The sequence below is a fragment of the Cornus florida genome, unplaced genomic scaffold (assembly GCF_030987335.1).
Source record: "Cornus florida cultivar Cherokee Brave unplaced genomic scaffold, ASM3098733v1 CherokeeBrave_3.0.0_Hap2_Chr06, whole genome shotgun sequence".
Classification (NCBI taxonomy): domain Eukaryota; kingdom Viridiplantae; phylum Streptophyta; class Magnoliopsida; order Cornales; family Cornaceae; genus Cornus; species Cornus florida.
In genome coordinates this window covers 89,745,099-89,766,902 of record NW_026775576.1, presented here as the reverse complement: position 1 = coordinate 89,766,902, position 21,804 = coordinate 89,745,099, and the positions used below count along the sequence as shown (strand labels likewise).

Genomic DNA, 21,804 nt, shown 5'->3' with positions numbered 1-21,804 from the left:
CAGCATAAAATTTATTGGGTTGTCTATACTGTTAACGGAGGAATGATGGATTAAATTGTTGAATTAAATTTTAGCAATGTATTAGGAGACTGGATGTTTATAAAACCTATTTTAAATGCACTATAAGGTCCCTTATTTATTCCTTGTGATCTATACATGCTTTGGGATGCTACTTGTCGAAATAGTAAGTCTTTTCTACAATTAAGTGGATTACGGTTGAATTTTAATTGCTAGATTGTTAATCTTCTTACTGCAATTATTTTGGATATTAGTTTTGGATTGTAAATTACTAAACTGTTATATATATGATGTAATTTACAAGGATATGGAGGATGGTATGCACCGGTATGGGACGGTGACATACTAGGGACGGTTTAGCTCAAAATACCTAAACCTAACATAACGGATTAAAGGAATGGATTGAAAATATATTGAATCCTAATTGGAATTAAGTCAAATCAACTGTAACTAAGTTGAGTGGCTTTCTGGATTAATGGACGGTAGTTAAGTCACATCGACTGAATAAGTTGAGTGACTAACTAGTGGGTTTGTTATATGTCAGTTTATTAATTATTTGAACTACATACCCTGGATTTGGACGGACTTTATATATATGTTTATAGTACCACGAGCTGAGCTTGAGTCTCAGACTCGTCGGTTAGGGTGCGTATATGCAGTGGATGCATAGCTGGTTATAATAGGTTGAGGTGTACCCTGTTAGGTCTAGGTACTCATACCCACCTTTGGGTGCGTATTCATATGTTGCCTTCTATTCAAGTTGAGACCCCTATTATAGACTAGTGAATGTCCCTTAGTGTGGATATATTTATACGTATGGACTAGATAGATATTGTGAGGTGTCTACGGTGTATCTGCGTATCGGGTCATTGTATGGATTGCAGTTAGATTAGAACTTGCTCTTGGGTCTGACCCACTCCTTTATTATTCTTTTCAGGTACAGGACGGTTCCAGCCTTAGAGCTTGATCGTGCTTGTGGAGGACAGTCTCACATTCATCTGATTACGTAGGACTTTTCTCGATGTTTCTAGCATTTTCTATTTTCAATTTTAAGTTTCAGTTGAACTTTTAGTTAGGGGTCCACCAGTGGATTCCCAAGTTGTAACCTTGAAGTTTTGGAGGATTGGAGTTTTATTTTTTAGTTATGCATGGAGGGTTTTTATAATTAATGTTTTTTCAGTTTTATTCCAACTTTATTATTTCATTTTGTCATCTGTGTTCGCTTTAAAATACTTCAATTGTTTGATATTCCCTCGGGTTTAGGCCTGGGCCTAATCAACCCGTGTCTCAGATCCGAGGGGTATCACACTTGGCATGAGCTTTTATTAGAGACCAAAGGTGAAAGAGCTTAGAGGATTTCAAAAATTGGGGCATTTCTTCTAATTGAGGTAGAGTTTGTCTAATTGTCAATTTCATTGGAATTGGTAGTTAATTAAATGTCTTTCCCTCCTTTGACATGCCAATTTGATGTTAATTGAATAATGAAGATTTTAGGATTTTGGTTGATGCATAAACTTTGTTTAATTAATGTGTTTGATGAAAATTAATTGTTTATCTTGTGTATTAATTTTAATTAACATGCTATGAAGTTGCTATATGGTGGATTATTTCTATTACTCTTTGTATAGTCATCTTGATGTATGTAGAAGCATGTTTAAGTGTTGGATTATCTTGTTATGGTAGTGAAATTGCTTATTGGATAATGAAAGCATGATGAGAATTTGAATGGCTGAAATCAAAATATTTCATGTGCATGTCATGAGGGTATAGATGGGTATAAGAGAGGTGAGGGTGTGAATGTGATGTGTGGATGTGTGAAGGGGTGAATGAAATGTGTGGGTGTGTAGGAGTGTGGAAGTGATGCGTGGACATACGATGGTATAGACAGAATGTGTGATTAGGTGAGGGTAGAGTGTGATATGTGGTTGCATTGGCATCTTATGCATAGCATTGAATATTATGTTGTGTGAATTATTTAAAAATTGAGGTGTCGTATGTGAATCCCTTGCATAATCCCCGTCTCTTTTTCCTATTCATTGCTTGTAAGGCATGTAATTATTTACCATGCTCGAGGAGATGCCACTTAGGTATTCTCTACTAAGCCTTGTGCTCACTCCTCTACTTATTGTCATTTTTCAGGGATTGAAGATGAGCCGGTGAATAATATACATCCATGGATATCAATGTAGATAGGACTTCACTTTTATTTATACCAAAGCTATGTAAATTTTGGCCATAGAGGCCTTACTCTTGTATTTAATTCCTTTGAATTTTGTATAAAATGAGACTTACATAGTTCGGTCTTTAAATGATGTATTGGACCGTGTTATATATCCTACAAAAATTTCGTTATCAATATGTATTATTCTTGCAACATGTTAAATGATTGGATTCATTTTGTATATGGCCCTTGGATAATGAAATTATTTTTTACTCACTCAAAATTAGTTTGTGTGTATTTTAAGTAACGTGCGGCAAATTACGTAATAACGTGGTTGTTGTACTCGAATTTATTGTTGAAATGTATTAATTTTGCACGTAACTGTTGTGACGTGGGTGGTTGAACGATTAAAAGTTGGTGTATAGGGGTTACACAGGACAGTGGAAAGTGGGAGTGAAGATTTTCTAGAACCGATCGACCGGTATCTTCACAGTATGTTTGAGCATTTCACGTCCCTAACCAGTCGACGAGTATCCCAAACCAGTCCACCGGTATCCGTTGGAACTTATGTTCAGAACCAGTCGATTGGTATCCCAAACCAGTCGACCGGTATCATGGCAGTGGGTTTTCCCACTGTTCATATCCCAAACCAGTCGATCGGTTCTGCCTTTTCATGTAATTACCAATTTAAGTTCTTAAAATTACACTTTAGCATCATTTGAAGTTGAAATTAATTATTTTTATGACCCAATTAAATGCCATAATTATATTTTTTGCCCCAAAAGGACTATTTTACCTAGGACCTCATTTTAATTATTATGTGATGCAAGTAAATGGCCATATTACCCTTTGAGTCTCAAATTATTGAATTGGGGCAAATTACCATTTTGTCCTTTTTGGACCTTGATAATTAAATTTAACGTGAAAAGACTGTTTTACCCTCGGATGATTTTGGGCCGGGTAAGGACCCGTTTAATGATCCGGATCCAGTGGATTCGGGTCGTTACAATGACGAGGGCCTGGAGGTTTCTCTGTAAACCCTTCCCATGCCCATCCACAATCAACGAATCTAACGCTTTAAATTTTCCAGAATTGTCCACACCAATTCGATATTCGAATTGGATGGCGCTTGGAATTGGATGAATCGAATGAAAAAAAATGTCAATTGAGATCAAATCTAGGATTCATCAGCGAAATTGAAATGAATTGGACTGGTTTGGACTTCGAATTAGGGAGTGATGCTTTATCTGAGAAACGAAATGGCCGTCGTTCAGAGAAAATCAAGGGTTACTGTTAACGAAGCTTCTGCAAATTTTGGAAGATGAAGCTTCAATGTGTTTGATTGAAACTAATTCTGGAAGTTGAAGCTTCAGGGTTATTGTTAATGAAGCTTCAATGTGTTTGATTGAACCAAATTTTTTTTTTTTGTTTTTTTCACTAATTGAACCTAATTTCACAAAACAAAGTCGGCGGCTGTGATGGTGTCTCCCTGTTTTAATTTTGGTGGTTGGGTTATAGAATCTGTGGTTGTGGTGGTGGTAGGGAGAGAGAGGAACGGTGTTGTGCTGGTGGAAAGAGAGGAACGGTGATGGTGGTGGTGGTTGTGGTGGTGGAGAAAGAGGAACGGTGGTGGTGGAGAGAGACCGGTCCGTGGTTATAGGTTCACACGGTTTGAATTGAAAATTTAAAATTTATCTTCAGAACTACGAATCTTGGAGTGTATTTCACGAATCCGAATCTTGAAGTGTGTTTGATTTGAAATTTACGGGCACGGATTTGCATGTTTATGGTCCTTCATTCGCATGTTAGGTTCTTTCAAGAATTTTTGCAAATTTTGATCCAGAACTTTTGCATTATGAGGCACAATTCTTTTTTGGTAATTTTTCGTGATCCAAAAGCATGCAATTAATGTGCATATATATAAAACTTGAAACAAAATAACGATAGTACATTGCCGTAATTTCCAAACAATCACCATAGTTCTTTTGGCAAATTGACTGGTAATCAAGTTCTTGACAAGGGAGTAAAAAATCCATGTTCGTTTGATTTTTTGTTTTATAAGTGACGTTAACATTGAACCCTGCTAAATTATCCAAAAAAAAATTGAGGGAGACAAAGCAAAACCTAGCCAAGCACACCTCATTCCTGTAATTCTCATAAACCAGATTTACAGTTCTCATCTTACTAGTGTACAACAATACGTCAAATTCCATGCTCTGTAAATTAGATTTCAGCCTGATAGATATCATCAGAGTCGCACCTATCCCTCTCCTATTGTGAAATGCAGTGTGTTTTTCCTATAAAACTCTTTATGTCAAATGCATTTGTAACGATTCCAAAACTGATACTTTTTAAACAAAAAAAAAAAAATTCGGCATGACCTCCCCTAAAAATAGGCCTATCACAACCTGTTTAAATTCATTTTTAACCTATCATGGCTCAAATTCCGAATTCACGGCAATAGTAGATGATAATACACAATCAAATGACCTCAATAATACTTCAAACTAGTATTACTCTCCCCATTCATCAATAAGGTTTACATGTTATCAAATTCACATCCAAAATATCATTAAATAACATAATTATATTACCTAACCATGGTTTTGAAAAATAAATACACATTACTACACTTTTGGGGCCTTACAAAAATGGGAGATATACAAAAGATACAAAATGAGCTCCAAGTCATCCTTAAGCTTGTGGAAGATCGGCATCCACTACCTCCTTACCGGTTCCTGGAAAATGTTAAATAAAATGGGGTGAGCATAAAGCTCAGTAGAGAGTGCCTAAGACGCATCTCTTGTAGCCCCGTGAATCCAAACAAAGCATAGGCCAATAGGAAGAGGGGTCATGCAAAATGAGGGAAACACATATTAAATTCCAATTCCAAACAATCATATGTAAAATGCCATGAATGCTATGATATGCGTGTCACTCCCCATTTCTCAGAATACAACCATACTTTTCAAACTGTTAATATAACCCGCCCTTTGGTGACCCCGCAGCGACACGAGAGGAGGATTGGCTAGTGTCCCTGACCCCTGGTAACCCCGCGGCGTCATTATGGGGCCCAGCTAGCTCAACCACGCTAGGGCGACTCCCTAGTCCCCTCTAGGCTATATTAAACTCCGGCCCTTTGGTACCCCCGCGGCGACCGGGTTTCTCAAAAAAAAACTTTTTCAACAAAGCTTTCCCGAAAATCCCCATTCTTTCATTTTTCAAAAGTCATTTCCATACGTGCAATCCCCAATGATGAATTCATGAATGCCACATACTTTCAATGTTGTAATATAAGGGATTTCTAACATTTGACATGCCGTGACAATATCATAAAATGGGGAATTTAATACCACAATTTACCACACATGCTCACAACAATCAACTAGATATTTAGCATTATAATAAGCATGATAAATCAACCATTTATCACAATTTCCATACAATCCAACAAATACACATAGATACATGCTTCACATACACAATTAAATCATTTAAGGAGTAATCCATCTAAACTAAGCATGCTTATCACATAAGTCAACAAACACACATATATAAAATCTTTATATGCACCATTAAATCATTTTTAAAGCAATCAACCTTAAATCAAGCATGTTTGGCCAAAATTCTAGAGGAATAACTCACTAAGGTACAAGAAAAGTGTGAATTAGACACCTTTACCTCTAATTGAGCAAAAACCCCAATTTTCTTCACAAACCCTAGAAATGGGTCCTAAGATTCGAACTCCAAGGAGTGCACTAAATCTGAAATCGCTTGTATGGATGTGTAGAGCTTGACACGAGCTTCGTTTTGCCTCAAACGGCACTCAATTTCGATAAGAAATGAGATCAAGATCTTGTTTCAAAGTTTTGGAAATTAAAATGAAAAGAAAAACAGAGAGGAAGAGGGGAAGAGAGAGGCGCACGGGAGAGAAGGAGAGAAATGAGACCATTTGTGGTCTCTTGGCCCTTAGTTGGTTTAATGGTAGGTCCCACCACCTTTTATTTTCTTTTTCCTTTAACTTTTTGCTTAAATTTGAGCCATAACACAACATAATACACATAGTATATATACACCTACGCACATAAATACACAGACATTACAGCATCACTGCCAGTCTTTGTGATGACACCCTGATCAGATAATTCACATCGTTAGACTGAAATCCAAAAAATTACATTTAAACAACTATTTTTGATACGCATGAGAGATAAAGAGAGACCTTTTCAGTAATAATACCACTTATTATATTAGGTGGGGTAACGTCAAATGCTGCGTTCCAAACTGAGATTTGGAGGTCTCCAATTCCACCGGCGATGCCAAATTCTTTGGTGAATTCACGACGCAATGGCGAACAGCAGCACAGCTTCAAGTGTTCCCGCAAGAAATCCATAGATGAACAAAACTGGTGGTGATATTGGTGATGATCGGTGGCCTCGACACTACAACGGACTTGAAGGAGACGAACAAATTTGGATTTTCCAGAGAATTGAAGAAATTAAGGTTTTGTTGCAAATGGGTTTAAATTTGAGCGAGCTAACTCTTCAAATTCAATTTATTTAACTACAGTGAATCAGAAAAGCAAAATTGCTAACAGGGACTTAAAGACGAAGAGTGTCCATTGTTTGGTTTTTCGAAATCTAACTGGATTTCACTGGTTTAGGGCTTTAATGGTGGATGTAAGAGATGACACAAGGAGTCAGTTGGAGCTAATTTTACTGTATATGGAAAAGGTAAACATGTCATTTGATTAGTCAAATGAGGGTAAACATGTAATTTTAATCATTAAAGAAATCATTTAGTGGGTCAAACCAAAGTCAAAGGGTAAGAATGTCTTCTTATACGTAAAAAGTGATCTGACACACCTGTCAACTAACTTTTGGAGTGTAAGTGAAAAACGGAACAAACGTTTATAACGTGAGTGATAGTTATTTTTTAAAAATGTTTTAAACTGATATTTGGCCAAATTTCAGGGGATGTTAGTGAAATTATCCCTTAATTTTAAATATGGCAAGGAAAAAAGATAGAAATGGAGATTACCAGACTACTCTGACCATGGCTCCCTCCCCGATTATAAGTTCTCGTTGACCGTGGCCTTTAGGAACTGGGCTATCGACCGCTTTTAACCCCGTTTGCATAGGCTCGTGCACAAATTAACGTTCAATAATCCCAGGGGCTTTCACTTCGACACGTTTTCACTTGTGATCGCCTAGGTAGATGGAAGATACCATCAGGCTAAGCTATTTTTTATTGACCATCTTGCTTCCCCCTGTTTCGTCTTGCTCTATTGATTTTGTATATAGCGGGTGTAGCCCTACTCGTTTGTGTACATGATTTTTTTCTTCTTAATATATTATTATTTACCAAAAACAAGACAAAAAATATGTAGAACAAAAAGGGAAAAAAATGAAAAAAAAAAAGAATTGGAAAGTGATTTTAAAAGTAAAACTACAAAATATTTTTAAATAGCATAAATCGAAAACAATGGAGATAAGGCTGCACATCTGAATCTCCTCAGACTTTGTAACGACGGAAGTCTTGCGCACTCAACTAGCTTTTTTTTACTTTGGAATAGCAAATGCCCTTAAAGAAGCTCCCAACATGCTCTTAGTGATTCATAGATGAAATTTTACATCGCCAATGCAAGTTCACAGGTATAATAAAAACAAAGATAATGCTAGGACAAAGTGCTCATCACCCCCTTGTGCTAGAGGTGATGGAAATTCAACATCCTACCTATAATGTAATTTCAATTTACATCAAGACATATGCTTGAAATTTCGGGGAAAAAAAAAAATAATTAATATATATTTTTTTTAACCTATAACGAAAAATAAATTTACAGATGAGGACACCAAAATGACCCGGGTTTGGTGTGATCCACATTGCATAGGACGGGTCGGGTGTGGACGAACGGGATGGAGCAAGTTCGCGCTGTATGGGCCCAGGTCCATAAAGTCATTTCAGAAGCCCATGTTAAAATGAGGGAAGTCGAGTCCAGCCAAAAGAGAACAATATAGGTCCAGCTCAGTGATGGTTACAACCGTCTATAAATAGAGGGGATTGAGAGGGAAAAGGGGTTAGAAAATCATTGGGAGTGTAAAGTTTCTCTCTCTACAATTAGGGAAAAATTCTTTGAACTTTCAATTAGCGCCGTCTGTGGGAAGAACAGAAAGGATTGATTGATATCATTCCAGATCGGATCGATTCAATGCATTCTGCGAGGAAGATGATTAATCTGCGAAAGCTGAATCAACATTGGTAATAATACGATTTTTCTTGACGAGTCCAGGTTCCGGTTGATTTCGGAAAATTGGCGTCCGATCCAAGCAAATCAGATCCGTGCTTGATCCGGCGAATTGTGCGGTTGTGATCTGTTGTGATTACTGAATCCGGCCAGTAGTGGACTGAATTCGGCAAGTGTAAGTTCAGATCTGGTGTGCGCACGTTAGCGGAACTCCGATTTGATCAAGAAGCCTGCAGTTGATGACTTTGCTCCGATCTGGAATGATGATCGGAGAGGCGAACTTGAATTCTTTGGAGAACGGCCAGCAGATAAAGCTCGATGAGCTAATGAACATGATCGATGCTTTAAGGAAAGAAAATGCAGAGCTACGAGCTGGAATGGAGCATCGTGAGGCTCCTGCAATTTCGAGGCCGCCTCTTGAAGGAGAGGGAGCTTTACCATCCGAAGCTGATCGTCAAGGTGATCCAGAAGAAGTCAATCGTGGTGGTCCACATCGTGATGAAGGTATAATCGGTAATCTGCCCCCGAATGTCGGCCAAGTAGAGGATCGGGAAGGATCTGTTCGTCTAGAACCGCATCACAAATGAATTATGAGGGAGGAAGCACCGGCATATGAACATAGGATTGTGTCACCATGGCGGAGTGAATTTGCGGAAGATAGGTCGTTCGATCCGCCATACCGACCTTCATTAGCAACAGTTGATTACCATAGCTCAGAAAGAAGATCTGCCAATCGAGGATTTCCGTCACGGTTTTCAAGAGAAAACGAAGCATTGCGTTCATCAGCAAGGACGGTCGCATCGCCGTTCACTGATGAAATTATGAACGCACCGAATCCGAAGAAGTTTTCCATGCCGATCTTCATTCTCTTTGACGGAACAACCGATCTGGTCGATGACATATACCATATTCAGTTGAAAATGGCTTTGAATACTAATAATGATCCTTTGATGTGCAAGTGTTTCCCTACGAGCTTGGCTGGACCAGCTCTCAATTGGTTCAAGAATCTGGCTCAAGGCTCAATCGCCAGTTTCCAGGACTTATGCGATAAGTTCATAAGCCAGTATTACGGGAATAAGCGTCCGGCTAAGGATGTATCGAGCCTTTTCACAATGAAGCAGCATGAGGATGAGCGGCTCCAAGCTTTTCTCACCCGGTTCAACCTCGTTAAAAGCATGGTAATGGAGTGTCACCCGTCAACAGCAGTCCAAGCATTTAAACTCGCAATGAACCGGGGGACGCCGTTCCACACCAGCTTGGTGGTTAATACGCCAAAGACAATAGACGAGCTGAATGAGAGAGCTGACGGTTTTGTTCACCTTGAGGAGGGAGAAGCAGCTAATTCAAGGAAGACGTCAATTATTTCGACGGAGGAGAAGTCCAAAGCCAAGATCCGGCAAAAACAAGCTCAACCGCAACGTCACCCCTCATGGAAGGCGGAGAAGAGGCCTAGGGAGGAGGAATCAGTCACTCCACTCAGAGTCACCTTAGCAAGGTTATACCAAGAGAACAAAGATAAGCTTCATCCTCCTCTACTAATCAGGCAACCTCTTGAACAGAGAGATCAGACTAAACATTGTGCTTTCCATAGTGCTATTGGGTATCAGACTAACGAATGCAAGAACCTAATGAGGTAGGTAAAGATGTTAATCGTAAAGGGGGAATTTGCAAGCTATGTTCAAGGTCTGGCGCAAGAACATAACCGCCCGATTGAACAAATCAAGCGGAACCAGAGGCCGAACAAACACAACTCTCAGCCCGTCCGGATTATAAACGTAATTCATGGCCGGCCTGAACAAACGACGGAGTCAGAGGAGTTGCTCAGAACGAGGTTGCGCCAGGCCCAGCTGAAAAGAAGAATTGGTAGTGTGCATGCTTTGCACCAGCAGAACGCGTCCACATCGATAAAGTTTGATAAAACGGACCTGCTACGCGTTCAGATTCCTCATGAAGATCCACTAGTCGTCAGTCTGACGATTGCAGAATGCCTGGTTCGGAGAGTCCTGATTGATCCAGGAAGTAGTAATAATGTCCTGCCCAGGGTGACGTTCGACCGACTGGAGATCGAGCCCGAAAAACTCAAACCCACAGGAAATCTGTTGCTCGGATTTGATGGGAAGCGAGTGGAACCCATTGGAATAGTGGAATTGACAGTACAAGCCGCTGAGCGGGTTTTGACTGAAAGTTTTGTGGTAGTGGAAATTCATCCATCATACAACCTCTTGATGGGCAGAGGATGGATTCACAGAATTTAGGGAGTTCCGTCAACCTTACATCAAGTGATGCGATGTTTGGGTCCGGATGGGACCAAGGTGATAGATATACACGGGGACCAGGTTGCGGCTAAAGAATGTTATTCAGTAACTTTGAAATCTGCTAGAAAAGGAAAAAATCCCATCCGTTCAGCCAGTCCAAAATAGTAATTACAGAACCCTCCTCCCAACAAGGATGGAGGGGAGGAGCCACCAGTTATGACCACAGAACCCCTTTATGAAGTGAAGATTGATCATGAGAAACCAGACCGAACAACAAGGGTGGGAACCAGACTCACTGAAGAAGAGAGACTAGAGTTGACTAATTTCTTGATTCGGAATGCGGATGTATTCGCATGGAGCCATTCAGATATGCCAGGGATAAATCCTGTTGTATCCTGCCATTCCCTCAATGTGGATCCGAATGCAAAGCTAGTGAAGCAGAAGCAAAGAAGATTTGCTCCAGAACGAAATCAGATTATAGCTGAGGAGGTTGATCGGCTGCTTGAAGCCGGATTCATCAGAGAAGTTCAGTACCCGGCCTGGCTCTCTAACGTTGTTGTAGTGCAGAAGAAGAATGGGAAATGGAGAGTGTGCATCGACTTCACTAACCTGAATAAAGCCTACCCAAAGGATAGTGCATCGACTTCACTAACCTGAATAAAGCCTACCCAAAGGATAGTTTCCCATTACCCAGGATTGATTAAATGGTAGATGCCACCACAGAATATAAGCGGTTAACTTTCCTGGATGCTTATTCCGGTTATAATCAAATTCCTATGGACCCAGTTGATGAAGAGAAAACTTCATTTGTTACTGAATGAGGGACTTATTGCTATAAAGTCATGCCATTCGGATTAAAAAACGCTGGAGCTACTTATCAGAGGCTGATCAGCAAGATTTTTAAGGGCCAAATGGGCAGCACTGTCGAGGCTTATATTGATGATATGGTGGTCAAGAGTAAGAAGAAGAGCGATCATTTAGCGCACCTGCAAGATGTGTTCGATGTGTTGCGCCAGTATGGGATGAAGCTTAATCTGGCCAAATGCTCATTCGGTGTAAGCTTCAATCAATTCCTGGGACATATGGTCAATCATAGAGGAATTGAGGTCAGCCCAGCGCAGGCAGAAGCCTTGATCAGGAATGCAGAGCCAAAGACAATTAAAGAGGTACAGACACTCACAGGCCGGATAGCCGCACTGAGCCGATTTATTTCCAAGCTTTTGAACCGCTGTAAACCTTTCTTTGATACAATTCGAGGGTACAGAAGACAAACCTGGGGGGAATGAGCAACGGCAGGCGCTAACCAGCCTGAAGGAGTATATGCGTAATCCTCCGGTTCTGTCTGCTCCAGAACTGAATGAGAAACTCTTTCTATATCTCGGGGTGTCCAGTATAGCAACCAGTGCCGTTCTGATCCGTTACAAAGAGGGCAAGCAGTTCCTGGTGTTTTATGTTAGCAAGACAATGTCTGAACCGGAGAGAAGGTACTCTAGGGCCGAACGAATGATCTTATCGCTGGTCAACGCAAAAAGGAAGCTTAGACATTATTTTGAATCTCATCCAATCGTCGTTTTAACAACTTTCCCTTTGAGAATGATCCTGCATAAACCAGACCTGTCGGGGAGAATGACCAAGTGGGCCATTGAATTGAGTTCATTTGATATCGCGTACGAGCCCAGGACGGCAATCAAAGGTCAAGCGGTGGCAGATTTCCTACTTAACTGTGTTGCTGAAAATACGGTGGAGGATTATAATTGTTCCTGGTAGAAGCTCTTCGTGGACGGCTCCTCGAATCAAATGGGGGTCGGGATTGGAATTCAATTGTAAACACCAGAAGGAACTACACTGAGCCAAGCGATAAGACTAGAGTTCAACGCGACCAACAATGGGGCAGAATATGAGGCGTTGATAGCTGGGCTGAAGTTGGCTAAAGAACTGAAGATCAAGAATCTGATGGCTTATAGTGATTCACAACTAGTCATTCGACAAGTCAATGGGGATTATGGGGCCAAGGATGAGACCATGGAAGCATACCGAACTGCGGTTCTGTGTGAGGCGAAAGCCTTTGATCAGATCAGGTTTATCCAATTGCCGATAGAGTATAACGAAGATGCCGACCACTTGGCTTGTAGTGCATCCAGTTCTGGAGATACTTTAGCTAAGGTCATCCCGGTCGACATACTGATCCAACCTTTCATTTTTGAAGAGCTGCCTAATCCGAGCACTCAATATGTTAATGTTATACCATATGAGCTGAGCTGGATTGATCCAATCATGGCTTACATACATAATGGTACACTCCCCGAGCGTAAGGACGAGGCAAGAAGAATTAGGTCCAGCGCAGCAAAGTATGCCATTGTGCACGATCAGTTGTATAGACGTTCCTTCTCGGGTCCATTTTTGAAGTGTGCTACCCCTGCAGAAGCTAGACAGATTATGCGAACCATTCACGAGGGAGTATGCGAAAATCATTCCGGAGGAAGATCTTTAGCACACAAAGCAATGACACAGGGGTACTTCTGGCCAAACATGGCACGAGATGCAGAAGAATTCTCTAGAAGATGCGATAAATGCTAAAGGTTCGGGTCATTGATACATCAACCACCTGAAGACCTGCACGTAATGGCCACCCCATAGCCTTTCGCGCAGTGGGGGATGAACGTGGTTGGCCCTTTGCCGACTGCAAGATCGCAGAATAAGTATGTTCTGCTAGCTACTGATTACTTCACCAAATGGGTAGAAGCAGAGCCGTACCCTTGTGTCACCCAAACTCAAGTAAGATGCTTCATCTGGAATAATATTATCTGTCGTTTTGGCGTACCAAGGTCAATCGTGATGGACAATGGAACCAACCTCGATAGCAAGCAAGTAAGAGAGCTGCTGGAGGAATATGGAATCAATCAGAAGTTAGCAGCAGTCAGTCATCCCCAGGCTAATGGTCAAGCCGAAATCACAAACAGGACAATATTTGCTTGTATTAAGAAAAAGCTGGAGAATGAAAAAGGCAAATGGTTAGATGAGCTACTGAATGTCTTGTGGGCTTACAGAATAACCCCAAGACGGCCAACTGGAGAGAGCCCATTCGCTATGGCCTATGGCACCGAGGCGGTGATACCAGTCGAGCATTTGGTTCCAACTGTAAGGAGCTTGGCGTGGGATCAAGAGTAGAATGATAGAATACTGAGGTTCAGTCTTGATTTGTTGGAAGAAAAAAGGGATACGGCTGCAGTGAGTCTTGCCTCTTATCAACAGACGCTTGTGAATAGCCATAACAAGAAGGTGAGGCACAGGGGTTTCACTCTTGGCGATCTGGTTCTGAAAAGGAATGTAGGAATAGTCAAAAAGATGTTCTCCCCATGGGAAGGTCCATACAGAATAGCAGAGGTCATAGGGAAGGGGGCATACGTCCTAGAAACTATGACAGGAAGGGTGGTCAATAAGCCATGGAATACTACGTCTCTGAAAAGGTACTACCAGTAAAAGTAGAGTTTAATTTCAAGCATATTGTACGTTCTAAATTGCATGCTTGCAAGTGTACAAAATTTCCATGCTTTATAAAAAGTCTCTTCTTTGTTAAAAATTTACACTTTCCCGTTCAGCAAGTTAGTGGCAGCTGGCACTTCAAGCCGAACGCCAAACACTTGCTCAAAAAATAAAAAATAAAAATAAAAATAAAAAAAGCCAAGTAGCAAGAGGCGTTCAAGCTTAGTGCCAGGCATTCAGCAATTTAGTGGCAACTGGCACTTCAAGCCGAACGCCAAACACTTGCTCAAAAAAAAAAAAAAAAAAAAAAAAAAAGCCAAGTGGCAAGAGGCGTTCAAGCCGAACGCCAGGCATTCAGCAAGTTAGTGGCAGCTGGCACTTCAAGCCGAACGCCAAACACTTGCTCACAAATGAGTAAAAAAAGGACAGAATGGTGACATGGCCGAACGTTAAGCACTTGTGAAAATACACTGCAAAGCTAAAAATAGAAAACTCAAAGGAGGAAAGTGATGCTGAGCAAAAGCATTATTATTCATAACCAAAAAGGCCTCAAGGTACGTAGTACCATACATGCAGATTTAAAAATAAATAAATAAATAAATAAAAAAATAAAAAAAACTGCTATTGGGTGTCAGTTCTGATCTTCTCCAGGCTGTAACTTGTCATTCTTGCCACCATCTTCCTCTGGACCATCGAGATCTTCTCCATTCTCATCTGCCCTATCATCCTTAGAAGGGGAGTCGAGATGAATCACCCCCTCAGCAGGCATAGGTCTGTCGGCAGCAACAGAGGAAGAGAGCACGATGGTAGAAAGAGGAAGAATGTTCAGGGGATGAAAGGGTGGGACAATTCCTGAAGATACGACCTCTATGCATTCAATAAAAATGTTCTCAGCTGGGTCGCATGGTGGATTTTGATAATTGTTTGGGGGGTGGATGTCCAGAGAAGCATCTAGTTCATCAGGACCAGCACAAGAACTTGATTCACCTTCAGGGGGAGAACGGTCAACAAAACCATCTCTGTACCCTTCAGCATACCGGATGGCACTGGTCCTGGTAAAGCGAGCAAGGAGAGCTCTCATACCCCCTTCGACTCTGCCGATCATATTCATCAGGGAAGACCGTTCGTTTTGAAGTTTTTCTTGGGAATTCGCATGCGACAACCGTTCAACAATGAATGAGTGCTGAAGGTCTCCCTTTTCGGCTTTGAGAGAGTCCCTTTCTGTCAGAGCCACACTCTTCTCAGTTTTTAAGATGTCAACCTCATCATGAAAAGAATCCCGTTCGGTCTTCAGGGAATCCCGTTCAACTCTGAGGGAATCCCTCTCGTTTGCCAAACCGTCTCTCTCTGCCTTTAGGTCAGCAACTCCCTTCTCTGAGTCCCTAAGCTTAGACTCCAGCTCAGCAACTCTAGCCTCAAGAAGAGTCTCTGCTTCAACAGACCTTTTAAGGCCCACAGAGAGAGACTTAAGTTTTTTGTTCAAAGTTTCAATTGTTTTTTGAAAGGTGAACATCCTGAATAGAGTCTGCATGAAGAAAAAGAAATTCAAGTCAGACTAATTACTAAGGAATTATAATAGAAAAGGAACACATTTCAGTAGAAGAAGAGTCACCTCCATAGCAGTGGTCGGCAACCGTTGGAACATCTCACCAAAGGATAGCTTGTTCTGGATTTCAAGGTCTTTGGGGGTCCAGAAACCCTTGTAGAAAGTAAATGAGGTGAGGGGGTCCTTATATATTGAGTCAGTGGGGCCAATGGTTGATCCATCTTCACGGCTGATCCAACTTTTTTCCAACAGAATAGCATTAGCTGGCCCCCCATTGTCCTTAGAATTTCCAGCATCCTAAGTGCTCTCTGAGGAAGTGTCAGACGAGATGTTTGATGGCATATGACGGGGGCAGCAGGACGGACTTCAGCAGCATGGCCCACAACAGGGTTCTCAGCATGGGTGAGCTCAGAGGGCGCATCAGCAGAACGGTTTGAGACTTGAATCACAGCTGGGGCAACCGCGACTTGTTCTGGGGCAGAGATAGCAAGGAGAAATGATGTGGAAGCAGGTGTAGATTATGAAATGGTGGCAGGAGCGTTAGGAGGGGTGGGAGCAGGATGCCTCCTCCTGCTGAACGATGGGATCTGAATGTTCTCCATTGTAGACCCTAAAAAAGAGATGTCAGAGAGATTATCAGATGTAAGCAAATCAGTAGCTGAAGGGACATTGTTCAACACACTTTCTTACAAGGTATCTAGCCTAGCCCTGTAGACGCTATAAACTAGTTCATCATGGGGAATTTGAAGGCATCTACAAAGAAAAGTGCAAAAACGGGGAAGACAACTTTCACAATGGCATTCGGTAAGATGTGTTTTCAGTTTTTTGTAGCCAGAGAAAGAACATGCTCCAAAGGAAGAAGGGATAGGGAAGGAATGGTAGAGCGGAGTCCGCCAATTCCCACCAACCACGATTAAATTCCGCCTCCAACCTTTTTCAAATGAGCTTTTATCAGTGCAGATCGACCGTTTGTCAATAGGAAAGAAGTGATAGTACAAGTCGTTTTATGAAATCTTGTTAATCCGATAGCAGAGGAGAAGGTCAATAATGTCAAGATTGAGACCCCTATCACGATTCAAGAGCAGGAGGACTGAAATTACCCTAAGGAAGTTTGGGTTAACTTGTAAGGGGCAGAGCCCCAATTTGTTGAAAGCATAACAAAAGAACGGGTGTACGGGGAACCTAATGACGTTCAAGTGAACGGCGGAGAATAAAACTTCCCCAGGAAGAAGACCCTCGCCAGATCTCTCGTCTAAGTTTGTTGGGTAGACTCTGAGAGAAACGTCGCGAGGAATATAATTCTTGGATCGAATGGCGTTCAAGTTAGGGGAAGCCATAAAAAAGGGGAAGAGTCCTAGGCAGTAAAGGCGTCTCTTAAGGAGAGGTTTTAAAAAAAAAACTAACCTTAAAAGTTTGTGATGAACTCAGCAACGGCACAGTAGATAAAAATCGAAAAGGAAGGGCTTGCCAGAAGAACTTGCCGTAGAAATTAAAAAGGATCGTCGGAATGTGCAGGAAAGCAATAGAGAGTAGAAGCGAGAGGTAAGAGGAAGGGTGAAGGTTGAGAAACCAGAATTTATAAAGAGGAGAAGTAAAAGCGACATAGAACTCCAAAGGTCAAGGCAAAAAGTGGCACTGTAGATCTCGAAACTTGGGTTCTTGTGCCAGCCGTTCGATTCCTCGAGTCATTGCTCCAAGCCGTCAGACCAAGATCGTGTCCTTTCAATAATCTCACCCTCATTAATGAGGAAAGAGATTATTGGGGGCAGATGAGGACACCAAAATGACTCGGGTTTGGTGTGATCCACATTGCATAGGATGGGTCGGGTGTGGACGAACGGGATGGAGCAAGTTCGCGCCGTATGGGCCCAGGTCCATAAAGTCATTTCAGAAGCCCATGTTAAAATGAGGGAAGTCAAGTTCAGCCAAAAGAGAACAAGATAGGTCCAGCTCAGTGATGGTTATAACCATCTATAAATAGAGGGGATTGAGAGGGAAAAGGGGTTAGAAAATCATTGGGAGTGTAAAGTTTCTCTCTCTACAATTACGGAAAAATTCTTTGAACTTTCAACAGATAAACAAAATGTTTAAGATGGAAAGAGAAGAAGTAGACATTGTTGTTAACTGCACTTTTTCTTCCTCTTCTCTCAGTACACAACCACCACCACCATTCACACAAACATACCAACCCAAATTCTGTGCAGCTAAAATTAAACAGTCTTGAACATTAGATTCACAATTTTACTTTGGTATTCACACTCTCTGCCATCTATCCATTCCCATTATGCAGTTAAGGACAAAAGGAGTTGCAGCTGTCATTGAAATATGCACCAGGTTGTATAGAGTTTGCCTAAAAAAAAAACTTTCGTCAATAAGAAAAATTCACCAAAGGAATCAAAGAGCTACCTGAATTGGTGTAGGTTGGACTGCGAGTAGATCGAGATTTAATCTCCACCATTGGTGGATGCCATGGGCTTGTTTAAAATCCTCGTAAGGGCTCAAATTTATAGTCAGATTTGCTGAAGGAACAAGATGCAATGATTTTGAAGCCTTCCCACTTGAGAATATACTCCCAATTGAATTCTGTGTTACAAGCATTTCAATTTCTCCGGCACCAAGCTTCACCATATTTTCCCTGTGTTGAAAATACCCAATATACTCTGAGCAGATGGGATCAGAACGATTCACAAACAGGTTGGGGACCCATGCAGATTATACAACTAAAGTGTCATTTTCTAGACGCCTTTGTTGATGACCCTTAGAGCAACAACAACTCCTACCTTGATGACGCTGCTTGTAATGCGTATCCCATGCTTCACTTTATGATTCTTGAAAAGGAAAGTTTCAGTAGGACAGCCCGTCTTAACCATTTTCTTTCTCGCTAGTAGTGCGATGGCTGACCCCAATGTCCAGTTAACCAAATGTTCGTAGCCATGTTTTGTTGAAGAGAAATGATAGATCTTCCCATTTATTTTGCCAGACTTATCCTCCTATTCCAACGTGGCTAGGCCACGTCTAATTTTTTTTTTTTTTTTCTTTTAAGCATAAAATGTCAAAATTGGGAACAAAAGTTAATTCGATCTCCCTCTCTCCGACGGATTTATTCTCTCTCTTCCTCTTCTTCTTCCTTCATCGCTCTGTGCTATCTCCTTTCTCTTTCTTCCTCTTCCTTCATCGCTCCAGAAAACGTGTTTGTAGTCTCTCCGACATTGATTTCGCGAACTGGGTCTTTGGGATTACAACCCCAAAATGGCAACATCGTTGGATTGGTGGACCAAAGAGCCACACCGAGGAGCGCCGGTGATCGTCAAGATGGAAAACCCCAACAACTGGTCCATGGTCGAGCTCCAAGGCCCCTGCCGACGACGACTTCCTCCTCCATGGCCACGGCGACTAGACGCTTGGTCGCCACCGCGACAAATCCCGCAACAACAATGCCAAGCAGGCTACAGCTCACCTGGGTCCTTCCCCTCAAAGCCCACAGAGGCGTCTGCTGCTTGACCTCCATTGCCTACGCAATGTTCAGCTTCGCTGCCACTCCGCAGGAAGGACAGACGCCGACCCCGACCATGATACTGGACCCGTGCCAATATTGCCACTGGAAACTTGACCTTTAAAGCCCGTTTCTATTTCTACATAAAGGTGTTCCTTTGGCTCTCTGTTGGCATTTTAATCCTCATAACCTTCAAATATAACATCAAAAGAATGGTATCAAAAGAAATCTTCCACTGCTTTCTATACTTGGGCCCTCTTCTCCTACTCAACGCCTGACCTTTTCACCATTCTCTGCTCAATATATAAAGAAAAAGGCGCTCTGTGTTAATGGCTTCTTTAGAGCAGCGTGTTTATTTTATTTTATTTTATTTTATTTTGGGGCAGGAAGCCAGCGTTATTTATTTATTATTTTTTTTTTTCCGGGTTGGAAGCAAGCGTTATTTTTTGATGCGACGTGGCCCCTCCAAGATGAATTCGGAGGATAAATTGGCAAAATAGGTTGGAATTTATATCATTTCTCTTTGTTGACTGAATAATGCTTAGCTACTCAATGGTGAGTAGGGTGAAACTACTCACCCATATGTGGTCTAATAACAAAATAACACATCACATTTAATAATAAAATAATTCACACCTAAAAAAAGATGTTATACATTTATTCGATGGGTGATCCAAGAAAATAGAAAAATGTGTGAATTATTTTATTATTTAAGATGATGTGTTATTTTGTTATTGGACCACATAGTAGTGAGTAGCTTCACCCTACTCACCGGTGAATAGCTAAGCATTTTCCTTGTTGAATTATCTAAATATTATATATATATATATATATATATATATATATATATATATATAATATTTTTAAAACATTGTCACTTTGTTGAAGTGTCGGATATTGGATAATATATTAATAATAATCATTATTTAGCAATTTAAAAGTTGAACCATCTTATTTATTGGGTTATTTTTTTTCTTTTCTATTTTTTTTTTTTTTTTTGCTAAATAATAAAAGTGCTATAATCCTCCCCTACCCAAGCCGGCCTTGGCCTAAGGCGGTGGGCCTAGGGCCTCAAAATTTTTAGTGCCATTAGTGATAGGTTAAAAAAAAAAAAAAAAACCCAACCAACCTTAATGTCACGCCCTGCAACTAAAAGGCTACGCCACGCAGACGCCCAGCAGACGATGACATGGAGCCTGCATGGAGTGGAGCTTTCTAGACTTCTCTACACAAGTATGGAACTTTCCAGAATTCTCTAGATTAGTGTGGAGTTGTCTAGCCTTTTCTAGACTTGTCCAGAGTTGTATAGAATTCTCTAAACTTGTCTTGTAGATTGTACATAGTTCTAGAATTGTGTAGATATTTCTTTGGAGGATTCTAGACACTAAATCTAGGCCACACATTTGTACACATGTAGAATATTCTTGTAAGGCCAAAGGCCTATAAATAGGAGGTGGGAGTTCATTTGCTCCTCACCAAGCAACCAAGTTGTAATCTTCTCCTCTCAAGCAATACAAGTTCTATACATTCCCAAACTCTCTTGCTCACTTGCCTAATCTCTTCCTACACACCCAAGTAAGCAAAACACTTGTCTAGCCTTAGTCTTCACTAAGTTAGCACACTCGAGTAGGCTGACTTAGCGCTTCAAGGGGGCTTGAAAGTATCTAAGGCCGCACGGGAGCTTAGAAAGGTTTAAGTCCGTGACAGTTGGTATCAGATCTAAGGTCGTGAGGCATCATAACTTTTGTGGAGGAAGCTATGGCGGAGCAATCAGACTTGTGTAACACCCAAGAGGAGGAGCTACGTGGAAGGGAAACAAATCTCCCTCCAGTCGGAGTGAGGACAAGGGCTAGGTCGAAGGACATTATGGCAGGCTTAGAGGCACGTATAGCAAACATGGAGAGGTCCATAGCCAACGTGTTGGAACAGGTTGATGATGCTCACCAGTGTATGGATGGGCTGGAGTCGGAGGACGCTGAGGTCCAGAATGCTGTCAAAGGGTCATTCAATGCCCTAAGTGGTGACTTTCGGCAAGAGCTCCAAGCACTTCGAGAACTTATGTTTGGCGAGTTTGCCACCCTACATGGCTATGTTGATCAAGAGCTTGGCACTTTCCGCGAGCAAATAGAGGAAATGCGAGCGGACTGGGCATTGTGCAAACGGGCGGTGGCGTCCGGCACAGCTACTATGGGGGTAGTAGCACCCCGGGTTGATATTCCTAAGCCAAAGTGCTATGGTAGGAACCGGGTAGTGAGGGAGTTGGAGAACTTCCTCTTTAGCATAGAGCAATACTTTGAGGCTACGGGCAGGACGGATAAGACCATCAAGATACATACGGTGACCCTTTACCTTACTGACCATGCCATGCTATGGTGGAGGAAAAAGTATGGTGACATGGGCAAAGGTACGGTCTCTATTAATACTTGGGCTGATTTCGCAAGGGAAATTAAGAAGCATTTTTATCCTGAGAATGCCGAGGATAAAGCCAGGGGCAGACTCCGAAGGCTAAAATAGGTTGGGTCAATTCGGAACTATATAAAGGAATTCACTAACTTGACTCTTGAGATCCCAGATCTATCTAACAAGGACTCTTTTTTCTTC

At 41.4% G+C, this 21,804-nt stretch overlaps 2 protein-coding genes and 1 long non-coding RNA gene across 3 annotated transcripts; 2 read left to right on the top strand and 1 right to left on the bottom strand.

Moving 5' to 3' along the window:
• Positions 1-4,665: 4,665 nt before the first annotated feature.
• LOC132312755 (uncharacterized) lies at positions 4,666-6,236 on the bottom strand. Its single transcript, XR_009483319.1, has 2 exons — positions 5,861-6,236; positions 4,666-4,917 (listed from the first exon to the last, which is right to left on the bottom strand). It is a non-coding gene; the product is annotated as an uncharacterized LOC132312755 (long non-coding RNA).
• Positions 6,237-9,016: 2,780 nt separating this feature from the next.
• On the top strand, positions 9,017-10,063 carry LOC132314556 (uncharacterized). Its single transcript, XM_059813403.1, has 2 exons — positions 9,017-9,316; positions 9,386-10,063. The coding sequence occupies exons 1-2, from the start codon at positions 9,017-9,019 to the stop codon at positions 10,061-10,063; spliced, it is 978 nt and encodes a 325-aa protein (XP_059669386.1).
• Positions 10,064-10,069: 6 nt separating this feature from the next.
• On the top strand, positions 10,070-10,681 carry LOC132314555 (uncharacterized). The gene has a single exon (XM_059813402.1). It carries the CDS (start codon positions 10,070-10,072, stop codon positions 10,679-10,681), a length of 612 nt encoding a protein of 203 aa, XP_059669385.1.
• Positions 10,682-21,804: the final 11,123 nt, after the last annotated feature.